This window comes from Corythoichthys intestinalis, chromosome 2 (genome assembly GCF_030265065.1).
Source record: "Corythoichthys intestinalis isolate RoL2023-P3 chromosome 2, ASM3026506v1, whole genome shotgun sequence".
In the NCBI taxonomy this organism is placed as follows: domain Eukaryota; kingdom Metazoa; phylum Chordata; class Actinopteri; order Syngnathiformes; family Syngnathidae; genus Corythoichthys; species Corythoichthys intestinalis.
The window spans coordinates 57,437,339-57,460,118 of NC_080396.1; the positions used below are offsets into that span (position 1 = coordinate 57,437,339).

Genomic DNA, 22,780 nt, shown 5'->3' on the forward strand with positions numbered 1-22,780 from the left:
GGGGGACACGTCCTATTGATATCTGGTCATTTTCTGGTGATTTGGGGTAATTTTGTTTTTTCCCCATTGAAAATGAATGGGAAAAATTTTGGACGTCCATGGCAGTCAATGGCATCGACATCCATATAGTCAATTGAATCCAAGTACATTGGCATCAGTAGATTCGACATGCATGGCCGTCAATGGCATCAATGCAATGTAAATTCCATTGGAAATCCCATTGGAAGTGAATGGGACTTTTCCCATTCGAAATGAATGGGATAGTTTTTGGCAAATTTCCGAGGAAGCGTAATTTTTTTCCAAATTCTGTATACAACTTTTATGCCCCTCACCGTCCCGGAATTTTTGATGCCCAAATTGTGTGATTTGGTCAAAAATTGTAGGACTAGATACATTTTGAAACTTTTTTTTTTTTCCGGAAAATTGCCGTTTACGGGCGAAGGGAAAATTTTTCGGGTCCGTTTGAAAAATTCCCATCGTTGCGCGAAAATTCCGGTCGTGCCGATATTTGAACGGTGCCGATCGGTCAAACGGTTCGGGCTGTGCAGCGTGCGTTTTTTTTCATTCAAAATGAATAGGAAAGTTTTTGGCAAATTTCCGGGGAACCGTAAATTTTTGCCAAATTCTGTATACAACTTTTATGCCCCTCATCGTCCCGGAATTTTTGATACCCAAATTATGTGATTTGGTCAAAAATTGTAGGACTAGATACATTTTTTAACTTTTTTTTTTTTTCGGAAAATTGCCGTTTACGGGCGAACGGAAAATTTTTCGGGGGATTTTGAAAAAGTCCCTGCGTCGCGCGAAAAATCCGGTCGTGCCGATACTTCAACGGTGCCGATTGGTGGTACGGTTCGGGCTGCGCGGCGCGCCGAAAAAACGCGGAGAATAAGATGAAGATATAATAAATAATAATAATAAGGCGAATAAAGTTGCAGAATAACAATACCTTGTTCTTTCCATAGGAAAGACCAAGGTAATAATAATAAGGCGAATAAAGTTGCAGAATAACAATACCTTGTTCTTTCCATAGGAAAGACCAAGGTAATAATAATAATAAGGCGAATAAAGTTGCAGAATAACAATACCTTGTTCTTTCCATAGGAAAGACCAAGGTAATAATAAGGCGAATAAAGTTGCAGAATAACAATACCTTGTTCTTTCCATAGGAAAGACCAAGGTAAAAATAATAATAAAAAGTACAATAAAGTTGTACAACAACATAACCTTGTTCTTTCCCTTGGAAAGACCAAGGTAATAAAAAATAAAGAAGTACAATAAAGTTGTACAACAACATAACCTTGTTCTTTCCCTTGGAAAGACCAAGGTAACAAATACAGTACTTATGTACTGTATGTTGATTGTATATATCCGTCTTGTCGTATCTTTCCATTCCAACATTAATTTACTGAAAAATATGGCATATTTTAGAGATGGTTTGAATTGCGATTAATTACTAATTATTAATATATGTATATGTATATATATATATATATATTAGGGCTGTCAAACGATTAAAATTTTTAATCGAGTTAATCACTGCTAAAAATTAATCGTAATTAATCACATTTCAAACCATCTATAAAATATGCCATATTTTTCTGTAAATTATTGTTGGAATGGAAAGATAAGACACAAAACAGATATATACATTCAACATACTGTACATAAATACTGTATTTGTTTATTATAACAATAAATCAACAAGGTGGCATTAACATTCTGTTAAAGCGATCCATGGATAGAAAGACTTGTTCTTAAAAGATAAATGTTTACAAATGTGTACATGTTATAGAAATGTTATATTAAAATCCCTCTTAATGTTTACGTTTTAATAAAATTTGTAGAATTTTCGATCAATAAATAAACTAGTAGCTCGCCATTGTTGATGTCAATAATTACACCATGCTCATGATGCTGAAACCCATAAAATCAGTCACACCCAAGCGCCAGCAGAGGGTGACGAAACACCAAAAAACACAGGTAACAAGTGCACATGACACTGTGCTGTCATTTTAATCTGTTTGAGCGGGGCATGTGCGTTAAATGCGTCAAATTTTTTAACGTGATTAATTAAAAAAATTAATTACCGCCCGTTAACGCGATAATTTTGACAGCCCTAATATATTTATATGAATAGTTGGCAAAATTTAACATCAGTTCTGTTAGTTCCATAGATCTTTGTCCGATGTAGTCAGTCCTCATGGGTAGGTTGCAACACTGGGTGCTCTGCAAGTAAGTTGGCTGGTGAAGAAAACAAATCACGCCCCTTCTGAAATTAAATGACTTTGTTTATTCTCATTTTTCTGTCGTCCTTTGTTTGCTTGTTTGTCATTCCATGCTCTTTGAGCATTGAGGGGTTTTCCTTTTCTTACCGAGACAAACAAAATTGTAGCTCGACATCTGCAAATGTAAATTGATCAAATCTGATCTCATCCCTCGTTGGATCAGAGTGGTGCGTGAATTGATTAAGACAATCGTTTGCCTTTGGTTTCTACCTGTGTCTGTTCTGTCACTTGGCATTTTCTTGCTGCAGCTTGATTTGTGAGTCAGTGCAGGGTGGTATTTATTCTTTCGGAATTTTTGAAGGAAAATTCATTTTTAATCACTTGTGCTGAGAATACCAAGTAGGAATGCATTAATATATCAACCCCTGTGCCACAACAGGAGCACATCTGTTTCGTTGGGGAAGTTGCCATTTTAACTAAACATTTATTATTTGTTTACTTAAAGGTTAGTGTCTTTTTTCATCTATCTACACTTACAACATAATAGCAATAGGCAGAACGATTAAGTGCTCTTCCGCTAAAGAGTGGAACATACTGTATAAGTCACCCTGTGTCACCCTGTTTTGCTATCCATTTAAAGTAATATTAACTTTGTGCTCAACTAAGCAAGTCTTGACTTAACACAAAGTAAATTTGTGACTTTTCGTTATTTCAATACCAGGTCGGCCAGATTCTTCTAGTAAAAAGTTAAAGATGTGCCTTGTCTCAATAAAGATTGGTGAACATATCTTCAAGATATGTACGTTGTTATTCGAGGCATCAAAGTATTTTGTCGTGATTCTTCGTCTAGTTTAAAGAAAAGTCTAACTTTGTGAGAACAATTTGAGGAAAATTTAATTTCTGGTTGTCTGTGCACAAAGCTACAGTACCTCAATAAAGATTTTAGAGGAATTTGGGTAGAAGATAATGCACAGAACTGTAACCTTAAAGAGCATATGACACGAGAAAAAAAGTCTTAAGTGGCATTATTATGTGAATTAGAATCATATTTTGGGACGATTCGACTATATACAACAATTTAGCAAAGCACAGATGACGAGAAATTAGTCTTTTAATCTGCCGGTTAGCCACGCCTACCATTATAGGGCTTTAGCGTCCCCAACAGGTGGATGACGTCAGCGGTAGACTGGGCTCATCGGTTTTACTATTCAGCCCATTGAGGGGGAATTATTCAGAACGAGGAAAACGCGACAAAGAGAGCCGCAAAGTGTCATTGTTTCAGTCTCTGTACTCCAATATTTTTACAGGATATTCTTTTTATCCAAGTATTTTTCCCCAATAGCTATATAAATGGCTTGAGAAGGACCAGTCAGCCCGTCAAGGGGGAACTATTCACAACGAGGAAAACGCGACGAAGAGAGCGGCAAAATGTCAGTGTTTCTGTCTCTTTACCTCAATATTTTTACAGGATATTCTTTTTATCCAAGTATTTTCCCCAATTGCTAAATAAATGGCATGGTCATGACAAATAACAGTCTTGTGCTGAATGGAATATGAAATAATAAAAATGCATTTATTCAGGACGACATGGCAAAATTACTCCATAATGGTCAAAACTGTCGACTTCACCTTTACTGTCGGACCTCCCGAACGATATTTTATGACACCTAAATCGGACATATGTCATTTCCCTTCCCCGGCTTCGGAGAATGTAAACAAACCAGAAGGCGTGACAGCTAGCCGACATGCTAACCCGGACCGAGTGATGTTTCAAAGTCTTCGAAGCGGAAAATCACACATAACTAGCCTGGATTATTTGACATGACGACCCAGTTGTCGATTGTTTTCGTGGATCGGCAAACCGCCCGGCGGAGAGCAATTTACAGTTCGTTCACTGGAGGAGGGTGGCTGGAGTTGTTGTGCAGCTAACGTGCTACTGCTAATGAGCATTAGGAGAGCTTTTTACATGCCTATCAATGATCAAACATAAGTAGTCCTTTATTTAAAGGAAGTTTGTAGTGTTTACTTTGTAATGGCTGTACTCGTATTTGACATAATACAAAACAAGATGTTTACTCACTTCCTCGTAAGTCCAATGGTCCCACAGTAGTAGGGCATGGCCAATATCCACGGTGAATGGGAACCTTTTGAAACTCCAAAAAGGCGCATACGCCTCTCCCTCATACAGAATGATTTTTCTGCAGCTGTTTGGCTGGCGTGATGCGAAAAATAAATGTATTAATCCGCAAAAGCAGCTGAATCCTTCGTCCTCATACACAACAGTACACTGTAGCGTGAAGAGGACGTCTTCTACCGTACACGTCACAGCGCCCTCCTCCTCAATGCAAGACCAAAGCCGGAAGTCACTCATTTTCATGGCGCGGGATTAAAAAAACTAAATAAAAATAGCGATCGCTTCCACACACATCCAAGCAGTCCATATCATTCAGGGGCATAAAATATCGCGTGTATTATGAAATAAACATGCTTTTTCGTGTCACAGGCACTTTAACCTGTGTCAAACACACAAAAGGCAACAATCTTGTACTCACTGACATTTTTGAAACTGAGAGCTACTTCTTGAGTGCTGACTAATTTATCAGGCAACTTGTGTGATTTTTCACTTCCCGCAGGGCTTCAGGTTCCAAACTTCAGGATACTTGTGAATTACAGATTGTTAACATAATCAACTGAAAGAAGATAAAATTAAAAAATTAAATTAATTTGACTTTTTTTTAAAAATTAAAATGACAGTACAGTGAAACGCTCACTTGTTGTGTTTTATGGAGTTTTGCCGCCCTCTGCTGGCGCTTGGGTGTGACTGATTTTATAGGCTTCAGCACCCATGAGCATTGTGTAAGTAATTATTGACATCAACAATGGCGGGCTACTAGTTTATTTTTTGATTGAAATTTTTACAAAATTTTATTAAAACTAAAACATTAAGAGGGGTTTTAATATAAAATTTCTATAACTTGTACTAACATTTTTCTTTTAAATGGTAAATGGTGTTATACTTGAACTACAAGTCTTTCTATCCATGGATCGCTGTAACAGAATATTCATAAAGTTAATGCCATCTTGTTGATTTATTGTTATAAGAAACAAATACAGTCCCTATGTACCGTATGTTGAATGTATATATCCATCTTGTGTCTTATCTTTCCATTCCAACAATAATTTACAGAAAAATATGGCATATTTTATAGATGGTTCGAATTGTGATTAATTGCGATTAATCACGATTAATTAATTTTTAAGCTGTAATTAACTCGATTAAAAATTTTAATCGTTGACAGCCCTAATATATATATATGTGTGTGTGTGTGTGTGTGTATGTGTATATTTACATTTATTGTCTTTAATAGAAAAAACATATGTTTGACTGTATTTTCCGCACTATAAGGTGCATCGGAGTACCAGGCGCACCTTCAATGAATGGCTCATTTCAAAACTATTTTCATATATAGAGCGCACCTCATTATAAGGTGCAGTAGTAATAGTGGTTGGGGTTGCGTCATACATCCACTAGATGGTGCTGCACTAAAGGGAATGTGATGCCATTATTAACCAATATTAATCCATTTATAAGCCGCATTGAATTATAACGCGTACTGTCTGCTTTTGAGAAAATTGAAGGTTTTTAGGTGCGCCTTATAGTGCAGACAATACGGTACTAAAAAAGCAAATGCTTGCAAATGCCTTCTTTTGGTTAAATAGCAAGATAGTCTGCGTTCATAAAGGAAGTACAGAAATGTAAATAGAGTTTTAACGGTTAGAAGGCTGAAATCAAAATATTTGGGCAGTTATAAGTTAAACAATTTTTCTGTTTAATAAATTATGAAAACAGTTGTTGATCAAATTTACTATCTTCTAGTTGTTGATTAATAATTTTATTGTATACGTAGTCATGTTTGCTCTTACAGATCATGCCTGCTGTTTGTAGGCGTCCGGTATCTACATAGGTAAAAGTGCTGCATACCGCTGTATTTAAGTTGTTTTTTTTTTTGTTCCTTAAATATCTGTTTTCACCATTGAAATTATTGGAGTCACCACATGTCAGCAATGAGAAATGAAGTGATCATATTGGAAGGGTTAATAGTACAAGTCAAACAAGCATAATACTAAGGTATAAAAATGTATTTCAGTTATATTTTGAAGGGTTAGTGTTAGCACCTGCGTAAATGGTTGGGTAGATATATGATTAATTTAACACTTATTTTGCTTTTGGGTATGCTATCGTCAATTCTCACAGTTCAATGAAATGACCCAGATCCAGGAAAAGGATGAGGTACTGTACGTTTTGTCACGGTTATGTGGAAAAATTACTCCTTGTGACCCCCAAACTGCATAGCTAGATGATTCGTAACCATAGTTAGTGTTTCTAGCATTTTAATAACAAACATAAGCAAGATTTGTTTGCCCTGTAACCTCTGTTTTTTCTCCGCCTTTTCTTCACTGGATTACTCACGGTAATGGCTACACACATTGGTGCCAGTTTGCACCTGCCCTTCAGATGTGAGCTCTGATTTGCCCAGCATGGCATCAGTTGCGCCTAATCAGCATGAGGTTATGGTGGTCAGAAAGTGGGATATGCACTAAGAATCTCAAATCAAAGATACCAGTCTTTTCGCGTTGTCTGATATAAATAGATTAGCAATTGGAGCCAGAAGAGTTGTAAAGTGTGCCTGAGGGGTAGTAAACATATTGTGATTTATTGCAGGGAAATGGCAGCATCGAAAGTGGGGGTGAGAGTGAGGACTGAAAGGCGCTTAAATGGATTGCGATCAAGTCTGAAACATCCTGAAAGTACTATACGGTGTAGTCAATTGCATTTGATTTTTCTTTTCAAAAATTGTCATACTGATGTTTGTAAGGATGAGGAACAGTCATTAATTCATCAGATGAACAATTCACACCCAAGTTACTCATGGAAAAACAAAGAAATATGAGAAAAATTTGATAAAAGACATGAACATAATTTTGTATTCAAATATTTCACAAGCTTCCCTGCTTCCATTGCACCATGTAAATGGCTAGTTAGGGAAGGATAATTTTGAAAATTGTAATAATCTCATATAAAAGCATTCTCTGTCTTTACAAGGTAATGTTGAGCTTTGATTTTGTCAGACAGGTATCGATTCAACAATATGAAAAAAAATGACATTGCGACTTTTTGGGGGTTTGCGATATAATATTGTGATATTAAAACTAGAAAAAATTTCAGCAGATGACTTTGATAGCTCTGTTTGGGAAGACTTTGGTTGACTCACCATGACTACTTTGTATTCATATAATAACATTTAATCCAGGCTAAGAGGGTTCATCTCTGAATGATGACGATTTCTATATATAAATGGGATCCAGGAGGCCATGTCTCTCCACACTTGTTGCTCTTTTGAAGCAAAACAAAAGTATACTTGTTTAAAAAAAAAAAAAAATTGCATCTCCTGCAATGGGACTGTTGCGCATGCGCACATTGATGATTTTTAATTTGAGTGACCGAAATAGAGACGCTATTACTTCAAATTTTAGATTCAACTTTTGTATTTGGATGTCTTTAGTTAACGCATGTGGCCATAATATTGTGTCTGGGCAGTCCGTAGTTTAGAATGGTGGATGCGTGTTACATTTAGCCTCCCTTCTCTTCTCTGTCTTTGCAGTGGATATCAATTCAGCACTGCCTTTACGCCTCCCACCTGCCGCCATCCCCATGGATCTACGTGTGGATGCTGATCCGGTGTCCCCTCTGTCCCCACCCCGTCAGCAGGCCGGTGGGGGCGTCGCCCCTGCTCCTGTGCGTGAGCAACAGCTGCAACAGGAGTTGCTAGGCCTAAAGCAGAAGCAGCAGATCCAAAGACAGATCCTAATCGCCGAGTTCCAAAGGCAGCATGAGCAGCTCTCTCGCCAGCATGAGGCCCAGCTCCAGGAACACATAAAGGTAAATCATTATTTACCATCTTCAAATGAGCTTTTTTACTCCTTTCAGTGGAAAAGAGCAAGTCAATTTGGCTCAAATGGGGATAGAAAATGTGTGCAAACTATTGGCGGCATGTTATAGTAAAATATATGCCTGTTAAAATTCTGAAAATTAGACGCAAGGCTCCAGTTACAGCTCCAAATGGCAGACATCAACATCACTTGACTGGAAATCAAATCTTTCTCAGCACACTCATACACTTACTGCCTTTCTCATTTGGGGCTGAGATGTCTAAAAAAATATTCTTGAGCTCATTTGGTAACAGCACAGTTGTAATGTGCTCCTGAAGCTGTATAAAATGATTGTGAGGCAGGAGATTAGATTGCAGTATGGAGGATTATGAGTTGGCGTGCCCTCTTCTCTCTTCCTCTCTGACTTCTCTTTACTTCCTTTCCCCTTTATCGTCTTTCCTCTCTCTTTTTCTGTTTAATTTTCCTTATTCCCTTTCCTTACTGTCTCATTGTACATTTTGCTTTGTTGCTCTCTCTCTCTCTCTCTCTCTCTCTCTCTCTCTCTCTCTCTCTCTCTCTCTCTCTCTCTCTCTCTCTCTCTCTCTCTCTCTCTCTCTCTCTCTCCCCCATTCCTTCCTATTCTCATTTCCTTCCTTCGTTCCCACTTTTTTCTTTCCATTTTCCTTTTCACCACCCTCTTTTCCATTTTTCTCACACCATTTCCTCTTTTCTGACTTTCCTTTTGTTTTAATTCTCCCAACTACCTATTTATGTCTTTTGATCCTTTCCTGTCCTCTACTTTCCTTGAGGGGATGGGCAGGGTTGTCAGGAGGTACTTCAGCTTTTGGTAGAGCCGTATGATCAATCGCGTGGAAGCCAGTGACGCACTGCTCTGCCAGGGAGGCCCTGCTGCAGTCAGCCCCATTAACAGCATGTACACGCACTCACAGAAACACTCATCATCAGCGAGCCAATCAAATTCCTACAAACACATGGCTACATCTATTCACATTTTCAGGAGGAGATGCTAGCAAATGTTCTCAAGAGTCCTGCCTTACATCACTGTCACTCTCAACTAATTGTTTTTGCACAGATTTATATCCAGCTGTTGTATTGTTGTGTCCCTGCTGCTTTATGGGTATCCACTGAGAAATGCTGAAGTCATTACACATCGGCACATGATTGCCAGTCTCAGGTTGCATACGATGACACATAGTTTACATTAGAGAAATCTCAGTGCACACTACCAAATGAAAATGTCACAAAACCGATAGCCAGCTGAAATAATGATTGTGTGTGGATTGTTCAGAATTTAATTTGGGCTGTTTCTCACAGTATGTCACTTTTGTAGATACTAGGGGTGGGAACCTCTACCTCACAATATGACACGATTTGCAATACAAAGTTCACGATAACGAGGCTCTCACGATATGATGATACAACAATTATCGATACATTGGTCAGGAAATCATTCTAGGATATTCTGCAAAACAACTAATAAACAGAAAAACAAGCTATCTTCATCCTTCTGCTGTAAGTTTATCTCTAGTAGAGGTCCAATCCAAATGGTCCCCTCCCACTTCTATGGCCATTAGTGGCAGCCAATGCGATGCAACAAGGTCATTTTGGGCCATTTCAGTCATCACCTGTTGATTTTCAGTCACTTCCTGTTGATTTTTGGGGCATTTTATGGGTCACTTGCAGTTGATTTTGGGGCATTTTATGGGTCACTTCCTGTTCTGTTGCCCAAAAGCAACAGGAATGAATAGGCTCCGACTCAAATTCAACAGTAAGTGATCTGTAAATGCCCTAAAATGAACAGAAAGTGACCTCTAAATGCCCCGAAAATCAGAAAGAGTGAAGGTGAATGCTCTGGTTTAAAATGAACGAAGACTCTTTTAAACACTGACACCTTTTTAAAACGATATCTCGATTCTTGGCATGAGAGTATCGATAACCTTTTAGGATGCAAAGTATCACGATCTATCACCCTTTCGATATTTTGTCATAACCCAAGTAGATACTGTACGTGAGCAAAGATACAATATTTACAATAACCATTCTTTCGATACAAATTAAGTAAAATTTGATAATTTCCTGCACTTGTCTAACAAGCTAAAATCGAGGTACATTTGTCAAATGTGACTCCCATTGCATCCCAAAAGGTTATCGAGACGCTCATGCCAAGAATCGAGATATCGTTTTAAAAAGGTGTCAATGTTTAAAGAGAAAAATATATATATTACCTCGTTTCCTGGCATTGGCTGCCACTGACGGCCATAGAAGTGGAGGGGCCATTTGAAGTGGGAGGGGTTCATTCGCTACCACCCTCCCAGTTCAAATGGATTGGACATCTATTAGGGATCAACTTACAGCAGAAAGATAGAAAAATAGCTTGTTTTTCTGTTTATTAGTTGTTTTGTAGAATATCCTAGAATGACTTCCTGACCAATGTATCAATAATTGTTGTATTGCCATATCGTGAGATCCTCTTTATCGTGAGCTTTGTATCGCAAATCATATCGTATCGTGAGGTACAAAGAGGTTCCCACCCGTACTGTCAGTTCTGCTTGTCTACTACTCTTATTTAGTGGCATCTAAACTGTTCATCCAATTATTGAACTAGTGGACAAAGGTTTTTAGTCTTTCTAATTGAGTTACAATATAGCTGCCTTCCATCATACCTTTGAATGACAAAAAAGCTATTATTAAGAAATAAGAAGCGCAACAAAATAAAGTGTTTTAAAAGGGGTCAAAAACATTTTCATTGATTAATTTTGATCTTGGATTATTTTTCCCATTTATTCAGCAACAACAGGAGCTACTGGCAATCAAGCACCAACAGGAGCTGTTGGAGCACCAGCGGAAAATGGAGAACCATCGTCTGGAGCAAGAGTTGGAGAAGCAGCAGCGTGAACAGAAGCTGCAGCTGCTAAAGAACAAGGAAAGGGGGCAGGAGAGTAAGTTGTCCTGACCACAAGCCGGCCCTGTTATGTTAGGAATGACCGTGCAGCGCTAGTAGCACATTGATTGGCATGGGTGACTCCCTCGTATGCCTCACAGTAAAAGGTTCTGCTTCAAAATCTTTTGGAACATGGCTATTTGAATTTAGCAAAATTAAATTATTTAGAATATGGATTTGTTACCCCATCTGATTATCATGAAATTAGGCCACAGGAGTCGTTTTTCACAAAGGTGTTTGTCCCTTACTTATTGTACCCGGGTGTTTGGCTGTCTGAGCGCTGCACTGCTAATATGGTGTCCCGGATTCAATTCACGCTTATGAGTTGTGTTAGGATGGGCATCCGGCGTAAAAATTGTACGCCAAATTTAACATGCAAATCAACTGTTTCGATGGGGCGACCCCAAGAGGATAAGCCGAAAGGTATGGATGGATGTTATTTATTTATTCACTAATTAAAAACGTGAACATTTTTTTACGCCATATACCAGGGGTGTCAAACTGGTCCTCAAAGGGCTGCAGTGTATGCTGGATTTCACTCCAACCAAACAAGATGAATACCCTTTCACCAATCTGGTGTCTTACAAGTATAATCAGTTGATTGCAGTCAGATGCTGCTTGTTTTAGCAGAAACCTCATTGGTTTAACTGTCTGTGCTGGATCAGTTGGATCAAAGACCAGGACCCACTGTGGCCTTTTGTGGAATCTGTTTGACACCCGTGCCATATACAGTACACGAGCATAAGATAAAATTTTAGATTATGATATTAAACAAATGCACAGAAAACGTTTTACATTTGTTTGTCTGTTCATGTCTGTCTATTCCCATATTGATGAGCGATATAGTACTGCTCACTGAATGTGGTAGAGGAGCTTTCTAATCGGATGGCCTTGCTGCTAGCCAAGTCCATTATTGCTGGCTGCTGTATAAGTGAGAGTCTCCTTAACCCACTATGATGTACAGTTATCCCTCGTTTTTCGCGGTTAATGGGGACCAGAACCCGCCGCGATAAGTGAAAAACCGTGAAGTTCGCCCCCCATTGTGTGTTTAATGTATTTATTCAGATTTAGCATTGGAAATTGCAAAGCATGTAGAGGTCTGTAATTTGTATCTTAAGTTCTCTTCAACTGTGAGGGACTAATACAAAAAAACGGAAAATCACGTTGTATGATTTTTAAATAATAAATTTGCATTTAATTGCATGAAATAAGTATTTGATACATCACAAAAATCGAACTTAATATTTGGTACGAGGGATGTCCCAATCCAGGTTTTTGCACTTCCGATCCAATACCGATATTGTTTTGCACTTCCGATCTGATATTGGCCGATACAGGCCTATCTGAGCATGTGTTAAAGTTTAAAGTTATTTAGCCTCCTTACTTAGTTGTCAGACTCGTGTTGAAAAGGGTTTTAGTACTCTTGATAACTACTAGCCAGCTGAATTAGGTGAGTTTGAATAACACACAATGGTTGGTAACAAGAAACGATCCATCCATCCATCCATCCATCCATCTTCCGCTTAGTCCGGGGTCGGGTCGCGGGGGCAGCAGCTTTAGCAGGGAAGCCCAGACTTCCCTCTCCCCAGCCACTTCAGCCAGCTCCTCCGGCGGGATTCCAAGGCGTTACCAGGCCAGCCAAGCGACATAGTCTCTCCAGCGTGTCCTGGGTCGACCCCGGGGCCTGCCGCCGGTGGGACATGCCTGGAACACCTCTCCAGGGAGGCATCCAGGAGGCATCCGAACCAGATGCCCGAGCCACCTCAACTGGCTCCTCTCAATGCGGAGGAGTAGCGGCTCGACACCAAGCCCCTCCCGGATGACCGAGCTTCTCACCCTATCTCTATGGGAGAGCCCGGACACCCTGCGGAGGAAACTCATTTCGGCCGCTTGTATCCGGGATCTTGTTCTTTCGGTCACGACCCACAGCTTGTGACCATAGGTGAGGGTAGGAACGTAGATCGACCGGTAAATCGAGAGCTTCGCCTTTTGGCTCAGCTCCTTCTTCACCACAACGGACCGGTGCAGAGTCCGCATCACTGCAGACGCTGCACCGATCTGCCTGTCAATCTCCCGCTCCCTCCCACCCTCACTCGTGAACAAGACCCCCAGATACTTGAACTCCTCCACTTGGGGCAGGATCTCATCCCCGACCCGGAGAGGGCATGCCACCCTTTTCCGGCTGAGGACCATGGTCTCTGATTTGGAGGTGCTGATCTTCATCCCAACCGCTTCACACTCAGCTGCGAACCCCCCTAGTGAGAGTTGGAGGTCACGGCTTGATGAAGCCAACAGCACCACATCATCTGCAAAAAGCAGAGATGCAATGCTGAGGCCACCAAACTGGACACCCTCGACGCTTCGGCTGCACCTAGAAATTCTGTCCATAAAAATTATGAACAGAATCGGTGACAAAGGGCAGCCTTGGCGGAGTCTAATCCTCACTGGGAACGAATTCGACTTACTGCCGGCAATGCGGACCAGACTCTGACACCGGTCGTACAGGGACCGAACAGCCCTTACCAAGGGGCTCGGCACCCCGTACTCCTGGAGCACCCTCCACAGGACTCCCCTAGGCACACGGTCGAACGCCTTCTCCAAATCCACAAAACACATATAGACTGGTTGGGCGAACTCCCATACACCCTCGAGGACCCTGCCGAGGGTGTAGAGCTGGTCCACTGTTCCACGGCCGGGACAAAAACCACACTGCTCCTCCTGAATCCGAGATTCGACTTCCCGACGGACCCTCCTCTCCAGCACCCCTGAATAGACTTTACCGGGGAGGCGGAGGAGTGTGATCCCTCTATAATTGGAACACACCCTCTGGTCCCCCTTTTTAAAAAGCGGGGCCCCTTTTTAAAAAGGGGGACCACCACCCCGGTCTGCCAATCCAGAGGCACTGTCCCCGATGTCCACGCGATGTTGTAGAGGCGTGTCAGCCACGACAGCCCTACAACATCCAGATCCTTTAGGAACTCCGGGCGGATCTCATCTACCCCCGGGGCCTTGCCACCGAGGAGCTTACCAACCGCCTCAGTGACTTCAACCCCAGAGATCGAAGAGCCCACCTCAGAGTCCCCTGACTCTGCTTCCTCAAAGGAAGGCGTGTCGGTGGAATTGAGGAGGGCTTCGAAGTATTCTCCCCACCGACTCACGACGTCCCGAGTCGAGGTCAGCAGTACACCATCTTCACTATACACAGTGTTAATGTTGCACTGCTTTCCTCTCCTCAGACGCCGGATGGTGGACCAGAATTTCCTCGAAGCCGTCCGGAAGTCGTTTTCCATGGCCTCGCCGAACTCCTCCCATGTCCGAGTTTTTGCCTCGGCGACCGCCGAAGCCACAGTCCGCTTGGCCAGTCGGAACCTGTCAGCTGCCTCCGGAGTCCCACAGGCCAAAAAGGCCCGATAGGCCTCTTTCTTCAGCTTGACGGCATCCCTTACCGCTGGTGTCCACCAGCGGGTTCGGGGATTGCCGCCACGACAGGCACCAACCACCTCACGGCCACAGCTCCGATCTGCCGCCTCAACAATGGAGGTGCGGAACATGGCCCACTCGGACTCAATGTCCCCCACCTCCCCCGGGACAAGTGAGAAGTTCTGCCGGAGGAGGGTGTTGAAACTCTTTCTGACGGGATTCCGCCAGACGTTCCCAGCAGACCCTCACAATATGTTTGGGCCTGCCAGGTCTGGCCAGCAACTTCCCCTGCCATCGGAGCCAACACACCACCAGGTGGTGATCAGTTGACAGCTCCACCCCTCTCTTCACCTGAGTGTCCAAAACATGTGGCCGCAAGTCCGATGACACGATTACAAAGTCGATCATTGAACTGTGGCCTAGGGTGTCCTGGTGCCAAGTGCACATATGGACACACCTATGTTTGAACATGGTGTTCGTTACGGACAAACCGTGACGAGCACAGAAGTCCAATAACAGAACACCACTCGGGTTCTGATCAGGGGGGCCGTTCCTCCCAATCACGCCCCTCCAGGTCTCACTGTTATTGCCCACGTGAGCGTTGAAGTCCCCCAGTAGAACGAGGGAGTCCCCAGAGGGGGTGCTCTCCAGCACACCCTCCAAGGACTCCAAAAAGGGTGGGTATTCTGAGCTGCTGTTCGGTGCATAAGCGCAAACAACAGTCAGAACCCGTCCCCCCACCTGAAGGCAGAGGGAGGCTACCCTCTCGTCTACCGGGGTAAACCCCAACGTACAGGCACCAAGCCGGGGGGCAATAAGTATGCCCACACCTGCTCGTCCCCTTTCACCATGGGCAACTCCAGAGTGGAGGAAAGTCCAACCCCTCTCGAGAGGATTGGTACCAGAACCCAAGCTGTGTGTGGAGGAGAGTCTGACTATATCTAGTTGGAACTTCTCTGCCTCACACACCAGCTCAGGCTCCTTCCCTGCCAGAGAGGTGACATTCCATGTCCCAAGAGTTAGCTTCTGCAGCTGGGGGTTGGACCGCCAAGGCCCCCGCCTTTGGCTGCCGCCCAACTCTCTATTCACCCGACCCCTTTGGCCCCTCCCACAGGTGGTGAGCCCATGGGAAGGGGAACCCATGTTGCCTTTTCGGGCTGTGCCCGGCTGGGCCCCATGGGGCCAGGCCCGGCCACCAGACACTTGCCTTCGAGCCCCACCTCCAGGCCTGGCTCCAGAGGGGGGCCCCGGTAACCCGCATCCGGGCAAGGGAAACTGGAGTTCATTTATTTTTCTCATCGTAAGGGGTTATTTTGAGCCATGCTTAGTCTTGCCCCTCACCTAGGACCTGTTTGCCATGGGTGACCCTGCCAGGGGCTTAAAGCCCCAGACAACATAGCTCCTGGGATCATTGGGACACGCAAACCCCACCACCACGATAAGGTGATGACTCACGGAGGAGCAACAAGTAACAAGAAACTGACCTGTTTATTCAGTGACAAACACAAAACATTATAAATAACAAACAAAAATGGCATAGTCAGTCAGTAAAACGTGCAAATAATATTGTAAACTGTTTTAAAAAAGCAAAACACACAAACAACCTCTTTGGAAAATCCCACAAAACCCCCAAGCTCTTAGATGCTTTTAATTTTTCATGCATTGGTTACAATAATTGTATAAAAAGCCTCTCAGGTTTAAATAAACGACTATTTCAGTATCAAGTTAACATTTTAAAAAAGTAAATAAAATACTCAAGTTCCCATTCTGTATCAGCAGCTTTAAACTACATTTAATTCATTTAATTTTGCGAATCAACTGTTAAAGCTGTTAAAATTGCTCCCGTTAATCCATAATTTCCCTTCTGTCTACTTTCGACATGTGAAAGTTTTAAAACTGTTTTGAAGATAGATTCAAGTCAAGATTTTGCCGATTTAGGAGTATTTTAGAGAAAAAGTTAATTAGGTTCGCCTGGAAGGTTCACAACAGCCCAGGGAAGTCTCCTGCTTTAAGATGGCGGCTGTTTACTTACGCATCTAGTTGCCCATACTTCAATGTTGCTACCGCCGTCGAGTCTGTCATTTTGCATCTAGTTCTATATACATATACAGTGCCTTGCAAAAGTATTCGGCCCCCTTGAACCTTGCGACCTTTCGCCACATTTCAGGCTTCAAACATAAAGATATAAAATTTTAATTTTTTGTCAAGAATCAACAAAAAGTGGGACACAATTGTGAAGTGGAACAAAATTTATTGGATAATTTAAACTTTTTTAACAAATAAAAAACTGAAAAGTGGGGCGTGCAATATTATTCGGCCCCCTTGCGTTAATACTTTGTAGCGCCACCTTTTGCTCCAATTACAGCTGCAAGTCGCTTGGGGTATGTTTCTATCAGTTTTGCACATTGAGAGACTGACATTCTTGCCCATTCTTCCTTGCAAAACAGCTCGAGCTCAGTGAGGTTGGCTGGAGAGTGTTTGTGAACAGCAGTCTTCAGCTCTTTCCACAGATTCTCGATTGGATTCAGGTCTGGACTTTGACTTGGCCATTCTAACACCTGGATAGGTTTATTTTTGAACCATTCCATTGTAGATTTGGCTTTATGTTTTGGATCATTGTCCTGTTGGAAGATAAATCTCCATCCCAGTCTCAGGTCTTGTGCAGATACCAACAGGTTTTCTTCCAGAATGTTCCTGTATTTGGCTGCATCCATCTTCCCGTCAATTTTAACCATCTTCCCTGTCCCTGCTGAAGAAAAGCAGGCCCAAACCATGATGCTGCCACCACCATGTTTGACAGTGGGGATGGTGTGTTCAGGGTGATGAGCTGTGTTACTTTTACGCCAAACATATCGTTTTGCATTGTGGCCAAAAAGTTCAATTTTGGTTTCATCTGACCAGAGCACCTTCTTCCACATGTTTGGTGTGTCTCCCAGGTGGCTTGTGGCAAACTTTAAACGAGACTTTTTATGGATATGGCTTTCTTCTTGCCACTCTTCCATAAAGGACAGATTTGTGCAGTGTACGACTGATTGTTGTCCTATGGACAGACTCTCCCACCTCAGCTGTAGATCTCTGCAGTTCATCCAGAGTGATCATGGGCCTCTTGGCTGCATCTCTGATCAGTTTTCTCCTTGTTTGAGAAGAAAGTTTGGAAGGACGGCCGGGTCTTGGTAGATTTGCTCCAAGACTCCAAGATTTGCTCTGATGCTCCTTCCATTTCAATATGATGGCTTGCACAGTGCTCCTTGAGATGTTTAAAGCTTGGGAAATCTTTTTGTATCCAAATCCGGCTTTAAACTTCTCCACAAAAATATCTCGGACCTGCCTGGTGTGTTCCTTGGTTTTCATAATGCTCTCTGCACTTTAAACAGAACCCTGAGACTATCACAGAGCAGGCGCTTTTATACGGAGACTTGATTACACACAGGTGGATTCTATTTATCATCATCAGTCATTTAGGACAACATTGGATCATTCAGAGATCCTCACTGAACTTCTGGAGTGAGTTTGCTGCACTGAAAGTAAAGGGGCCGAATAACATTGCACGCCCCACTTTTCAGTTTTTTATTTGTTAAAAAAGTTTAAATTATCCAATAAATGTTGTTCCACTTCACGATTGTGTCCCACTTGTTGTTGATTCTTGACAAAAAAATTAAATTTCATATCTTTATGTTTGAAGCCTGAAATGTGGCGAAAGGTTGCAAGATTCAAGGGGGCCGAATACTTTTGCAAGGCACTGTAATATCTATTATCTACAGTAAAACGAGGTTGACGTAGTTTGTAGCAGCTGTCAGCAGCAGTCAGGTATTCTTGTGTTTTTTATCCAGCGGCATGAGTTGAGCTAAAGCCGTGAGTCGAGCATTGGCATTACCCAGGTCTATGACAAGCATGCTCTCATCATACTCTCAGGACGCGCGGTCCGTTTCTCATTGCGTCCCGAAGACCGCGCTGTGTATTAGTTCCGCTTTACTTGACATATTTCAATAATCGGAATTTGGATGTTTGTGAATCGTTCTCGAAGCTTCCATGGCCGAATCGCTCAAGGATGTAATGACGGCTGGGCATGTTGTACCGTGATTCTAAGTGTTGGATGGTGCGTCTTTACTCACGAGAGACAATTGCTCGTCGCCCAGAATGAATTCTTTGGCAATGACTCTTGTTATTCCCTGGGCTTTGGGACTGTCGAGTGCCAGTTTGTCACGCATAGCAAAAGTTTCTGTCAGCGTTAGTTGCGTAGGACCTTTCTGTTTGTCTTCGGTTTTCTTAACATACTCCTCATATTGTTTGTGGGGTTGGTTGTATTAAAACTTCTTACAGCTTTACCACCGCGCTTGACTTTATTGTGGCATATGTTGCACTCTGCCTCTTCGTGTTTGTCGTCCTTTAAGGTGAAATGATCCCACACAGCTGACATTTTTACCGATAAAGTCTCTCGGTAAATTGGGAGACGTTAATGCAGTGTGTTGAAAGTGTGCCGTAAAATGCGGACCGGATTTTAGGGAAACCGAAGCAAAAACTGGAATGGATTATGTAACTCGGTGCGCTGGAAAACCCAGACCGGACTTTCAAAAAAACTGGATCAGAAGTCTGGATCGGAATTTTTCCATGTCGGCCGATCCGATACTGATGCGCATTTTTTTGCCCATATCGGCATCTGATCCGATCCAAATATCGGATCGGGACATCTCTGTTTGGTACAGAAACCTTTGTTTGCTATTACCGATACCAAATGTTTCCTGTAGTCCTTGACAAGGTTTGCACACACTTCAGCAGGGATTTTGGCCCACTCCTCCATGCAGATCTTCTCCAGAGCCTTCAGGTTTCGGGGCTGCTGCCGGGCAACACGGACTTTCAGCTCCCTCCATAGATTTTCTCTCGGGTTCAGATCTGGTGACTGGCTAGGCCACTCCAGGACCTTAAGATGCTTCTTACGGAGCCACTCTTTAGTTGCCTTGGCTGTGTGCTTTGGGTCGTTGTCATGCTGGAAGACCCAGCCACGACCCATCTTCAGGGCTCTCACTGAAGGAAGGAGGTTGTCAGCCAAGATCTGGCGATACATAGCCCCATCCATCCTCCCCTCCATACGGTGCAGTCATCCTGTACCCTTGGCAGAGAAGCAGCCCCCAAAAAATGATGTTTCCTCCTCCATGTTTCACAGTTTGGGATGGTGTTCTTGGGGTTGTACTCATCCTTCTTTTTCCTCTAAACACAAAGAGCCGAGTTTAGACCAAAAAGCTCAATTTTGGTCTCATCCGACCACATGACCTTCTCCCATTGCTCCTCTGGATCATCCATATGGTCAGTGGCAAACTTCAGACGTGTCTGGACATGCACTGGCTTCAGCAGCGGACCTTGCGTGCGCTGTAGGATTTTAATCCATGACGGCGTAATGTGTTTCCGATGGTTTTCTTCGAGACTGTGGTTCCAGCTCTCTTCAGGTCATTGACCAGGTCCTGCCGTGTAGTTCTGGGCTGATCCCTCACCTTCCTCATGATCAGTGATGCCCCACGAGGTGAGATCTTGCATGGAGCCCCAGAACGAGGCAGATTGACCGTCAACTTGAACTTCTTCCATTTTCTAATCGCTCCAACAGTTGTTACCTTCTCACCAAGCTGCTTGCTTATTTTCCTGTAGCCCATCCCAGGCTTGTGCAGGTCTATTATTTTATCCCTGATGTCCTTACACAGCTCTTTGGTCTTGGCCATTGTGGAGAGGTTGGAGTTTGTTTGTTTGAGCATGTGAACAGGTGTCTTTTATACAGGTAACAAGTTCAAACAAGAGCAGTTACTTCAGGTACTGAGTGTAGAACAGGAGGGGTTCTTAAAAAAGAACTGAGAACCGAAATATTTACTAGTTGGTAATGTATCAAATACTTATTTAATGCAGTTAAATACAAATTTATTATTTAAAAATTATACAATGTGATTTTCTGGATTTTTGTTTTAGATTCCGTCCCTCACAGTTGAAGAGAACTTATGATACAAATTACAGACCTCTACATGGCTTGCAAGTGGGAAAACCAGCAAAATCGGCAGTGTATCAAATACTTGTTCTCCCCACTGTATATATATATATATATATATGACGTTTTTTCACTTTGTATCCCAAAGTATATTTAAAAAAAAAAAAAACATATATTATAAATGGTTTTTAAGCACTTCAAATGTATTCATTATGATAAGTTTTACACATGTTACAGTCCCACTGAATTATTTTTCAACAGGAATAAAGCAGAAAAATGCTTGGCTTTATTAAATGCTTCATTGAGGGAGTCCACTCAAATCTAAAGCTGCTCACTTACACACAATGAGTTGCCACAGCAACTGTTTAACAAGTTAAACGATGATTGACGCATGTGGAGCTTTGAAGCTCCGTTCTCCTGCAACATCAAACATAAATGTCTGTCAATCATTTTTAACTTTATTAAGCAACTCCAGTGCACTCACTGTCCCACCAACAACAAGCAGGGAGGGGGAGGCAGGGAGAGTGAGACTACGCGATTGGCTCAGGACAGCTCATATTTTATGTATATTTTATTATTTTATACATATACTGTATATATAATTATATATTTTATTATTTAAAAAAAAAAATCCGCGATGGACTGAGGGCGCGAAGTTTGAAGCATGAAGTAGCGAGTGATAACTGTATATGTGGTGGCGGTTTCATTTGTGTGTGTTGCTTTTCTGTTGTGTTCAATTTGTTGGTCTACTAACACCTTTTGATTTGTTCCTGTGATGAACATTTCTTACCTTATGTCTGGCTTTTTTGGTCTTGTTCCCATAGGTGCCGTGGCAAGTACCGAGGTGAAAATGCGTCTCCAGGAATTTGTCCTCAACAAAAAAAAGGCCCTAGCCCAGCGGAGCCTTAACCAGAGTGGCCCCCCTAACGATGCTCCTTATTGGTACAGGTAAGAAGGCACAACTGTTGAAAAGAATATGAAGGAGTGGGTGTGAATAATATGCACACATCTGTTCAAATGCCAGGTTTTTGTGGTGTAAAAAGATAAGATCAAGATCATTTCAAAGATTACAACCTGTTTAACCCTTTAACACCGAACGTGTCGGCAGCGACGCGTTTACGCATATCGTCTTTGAAGCTCCGTCACGCTGTAATTACGTCACCCACGTGCCGCTGGTTGGTCTCATTTGAAAGTGCGGAAGTTGATGTCCACACCAGTTTTTATTGAGTTGATATTGAGTTTTATAGTTTTATTGCACTCATAAATATTCATTCAAACGCTGCATGGACCATGTATCTATCTCCATATTTCCATCATTTCTTGTCCTTTTTCAAAACCGAAAGCAGCACAAAAGACTACATATCCCAAGAGCCGTTCTGATGTCAAGAAGGACGAACCGAATGTGATCATTTTTAATAAATTTCCGAACGAGGCGCCAACTAATGAAAGGGAGGCATGCGACGCAAGCAACGGCCAGTTGGTTTGAGCGAACGAATTTGAAACGTGCAGAATGAATGTAAAACTACATTTAGCGCAAGCTAATGCATTATTTCATTAACTCAAGGAGGAAGATGAGGCGTATTTGTCGTCTTTTTCTTTGCATGAGTCGGCGTCTCGGCGAATAGAAGTGACGGCAGCTCGCAGACGGCGAAAGAGTAGGCTGTGTGACGTTGTGTGTGACGCAGCTTCGTGACCTGTTCAAGCTTTATTGAGTGTGCAAAAAAAAAAAAAAAAAAAAAAACTTTATTGGGTCGCATGCATGCAAATTTTGAATTGAACTGAACTACTTGTCAATTGTCATTTTTAAAAATACTTCTTTCAATGTTATATTTTTTTTTCTTTACTATAATCATTTCAATTTTTATGTAGATGTGTGTTCGAGAAGCTTGATTGCATGTTGGTATCAGAGGTTGTGCTAGACTTTTTCGTTGTCTGTCATTTTGACTGACAGGGTCATAAAAATCCGGTCATAATCTATTTTTACCCGTCACTTAAATTTTTAAAATGATGATAATGACATTGTGGTGACCCTTTGTTTTGCATAATTCACCTTCCGTACTTGTGTGTCCATTTCGCCGAGCGCGTTACCGGCTACGACACAGTCACGTGACAGAGACACTTAAGAGCCGTGCGCGTTCCGGCTTGAATAGACCCTACTCACCTACGTCACAAAATGACGTGTCGCTGTATCCGGCCGCCATATTGTCCGTCATTTTTTAGCCCTATTCTCAATGGTTTCAATTAGTCATGCAATTTATAGAGCAATTTATGGAA

The 22,780-nt window shown here is 42.2% G+C and overlaps 1 protein-coding gene across 4 annotated transcripts in view; it reads left to right on the forward strand.

Annotated features, from left to right (window-relative positions):
- Nucleotides 1-22,780, forward strand: part of LOC130905418 (histone deacetylase 4-like) — a 130,378-nt gene that overhangs the window by 71,379 nt on the left and 36,219 nt on the right. For all 4 annotated transcript variants that reach the window (XM_057818819.1, XM_057818829.1, XM_057818802.1 and 1 more), the window contains 3 exons: nt 7,892-8,169; nt 10,969-11,119; nt 21,331-21,454. In XM_057818819.1, coding sequence (XP_057674802.1) covers nt 7,892-8,169; nt 10,969-11,119; nt 21,331-21,454 — 553 coding nt within the window. The remainder of the gene's footprint in view (nt 1-7,891; nt 8,170-10,968; nt 11,120-21,330; nt 21,455-22,780) is intronic.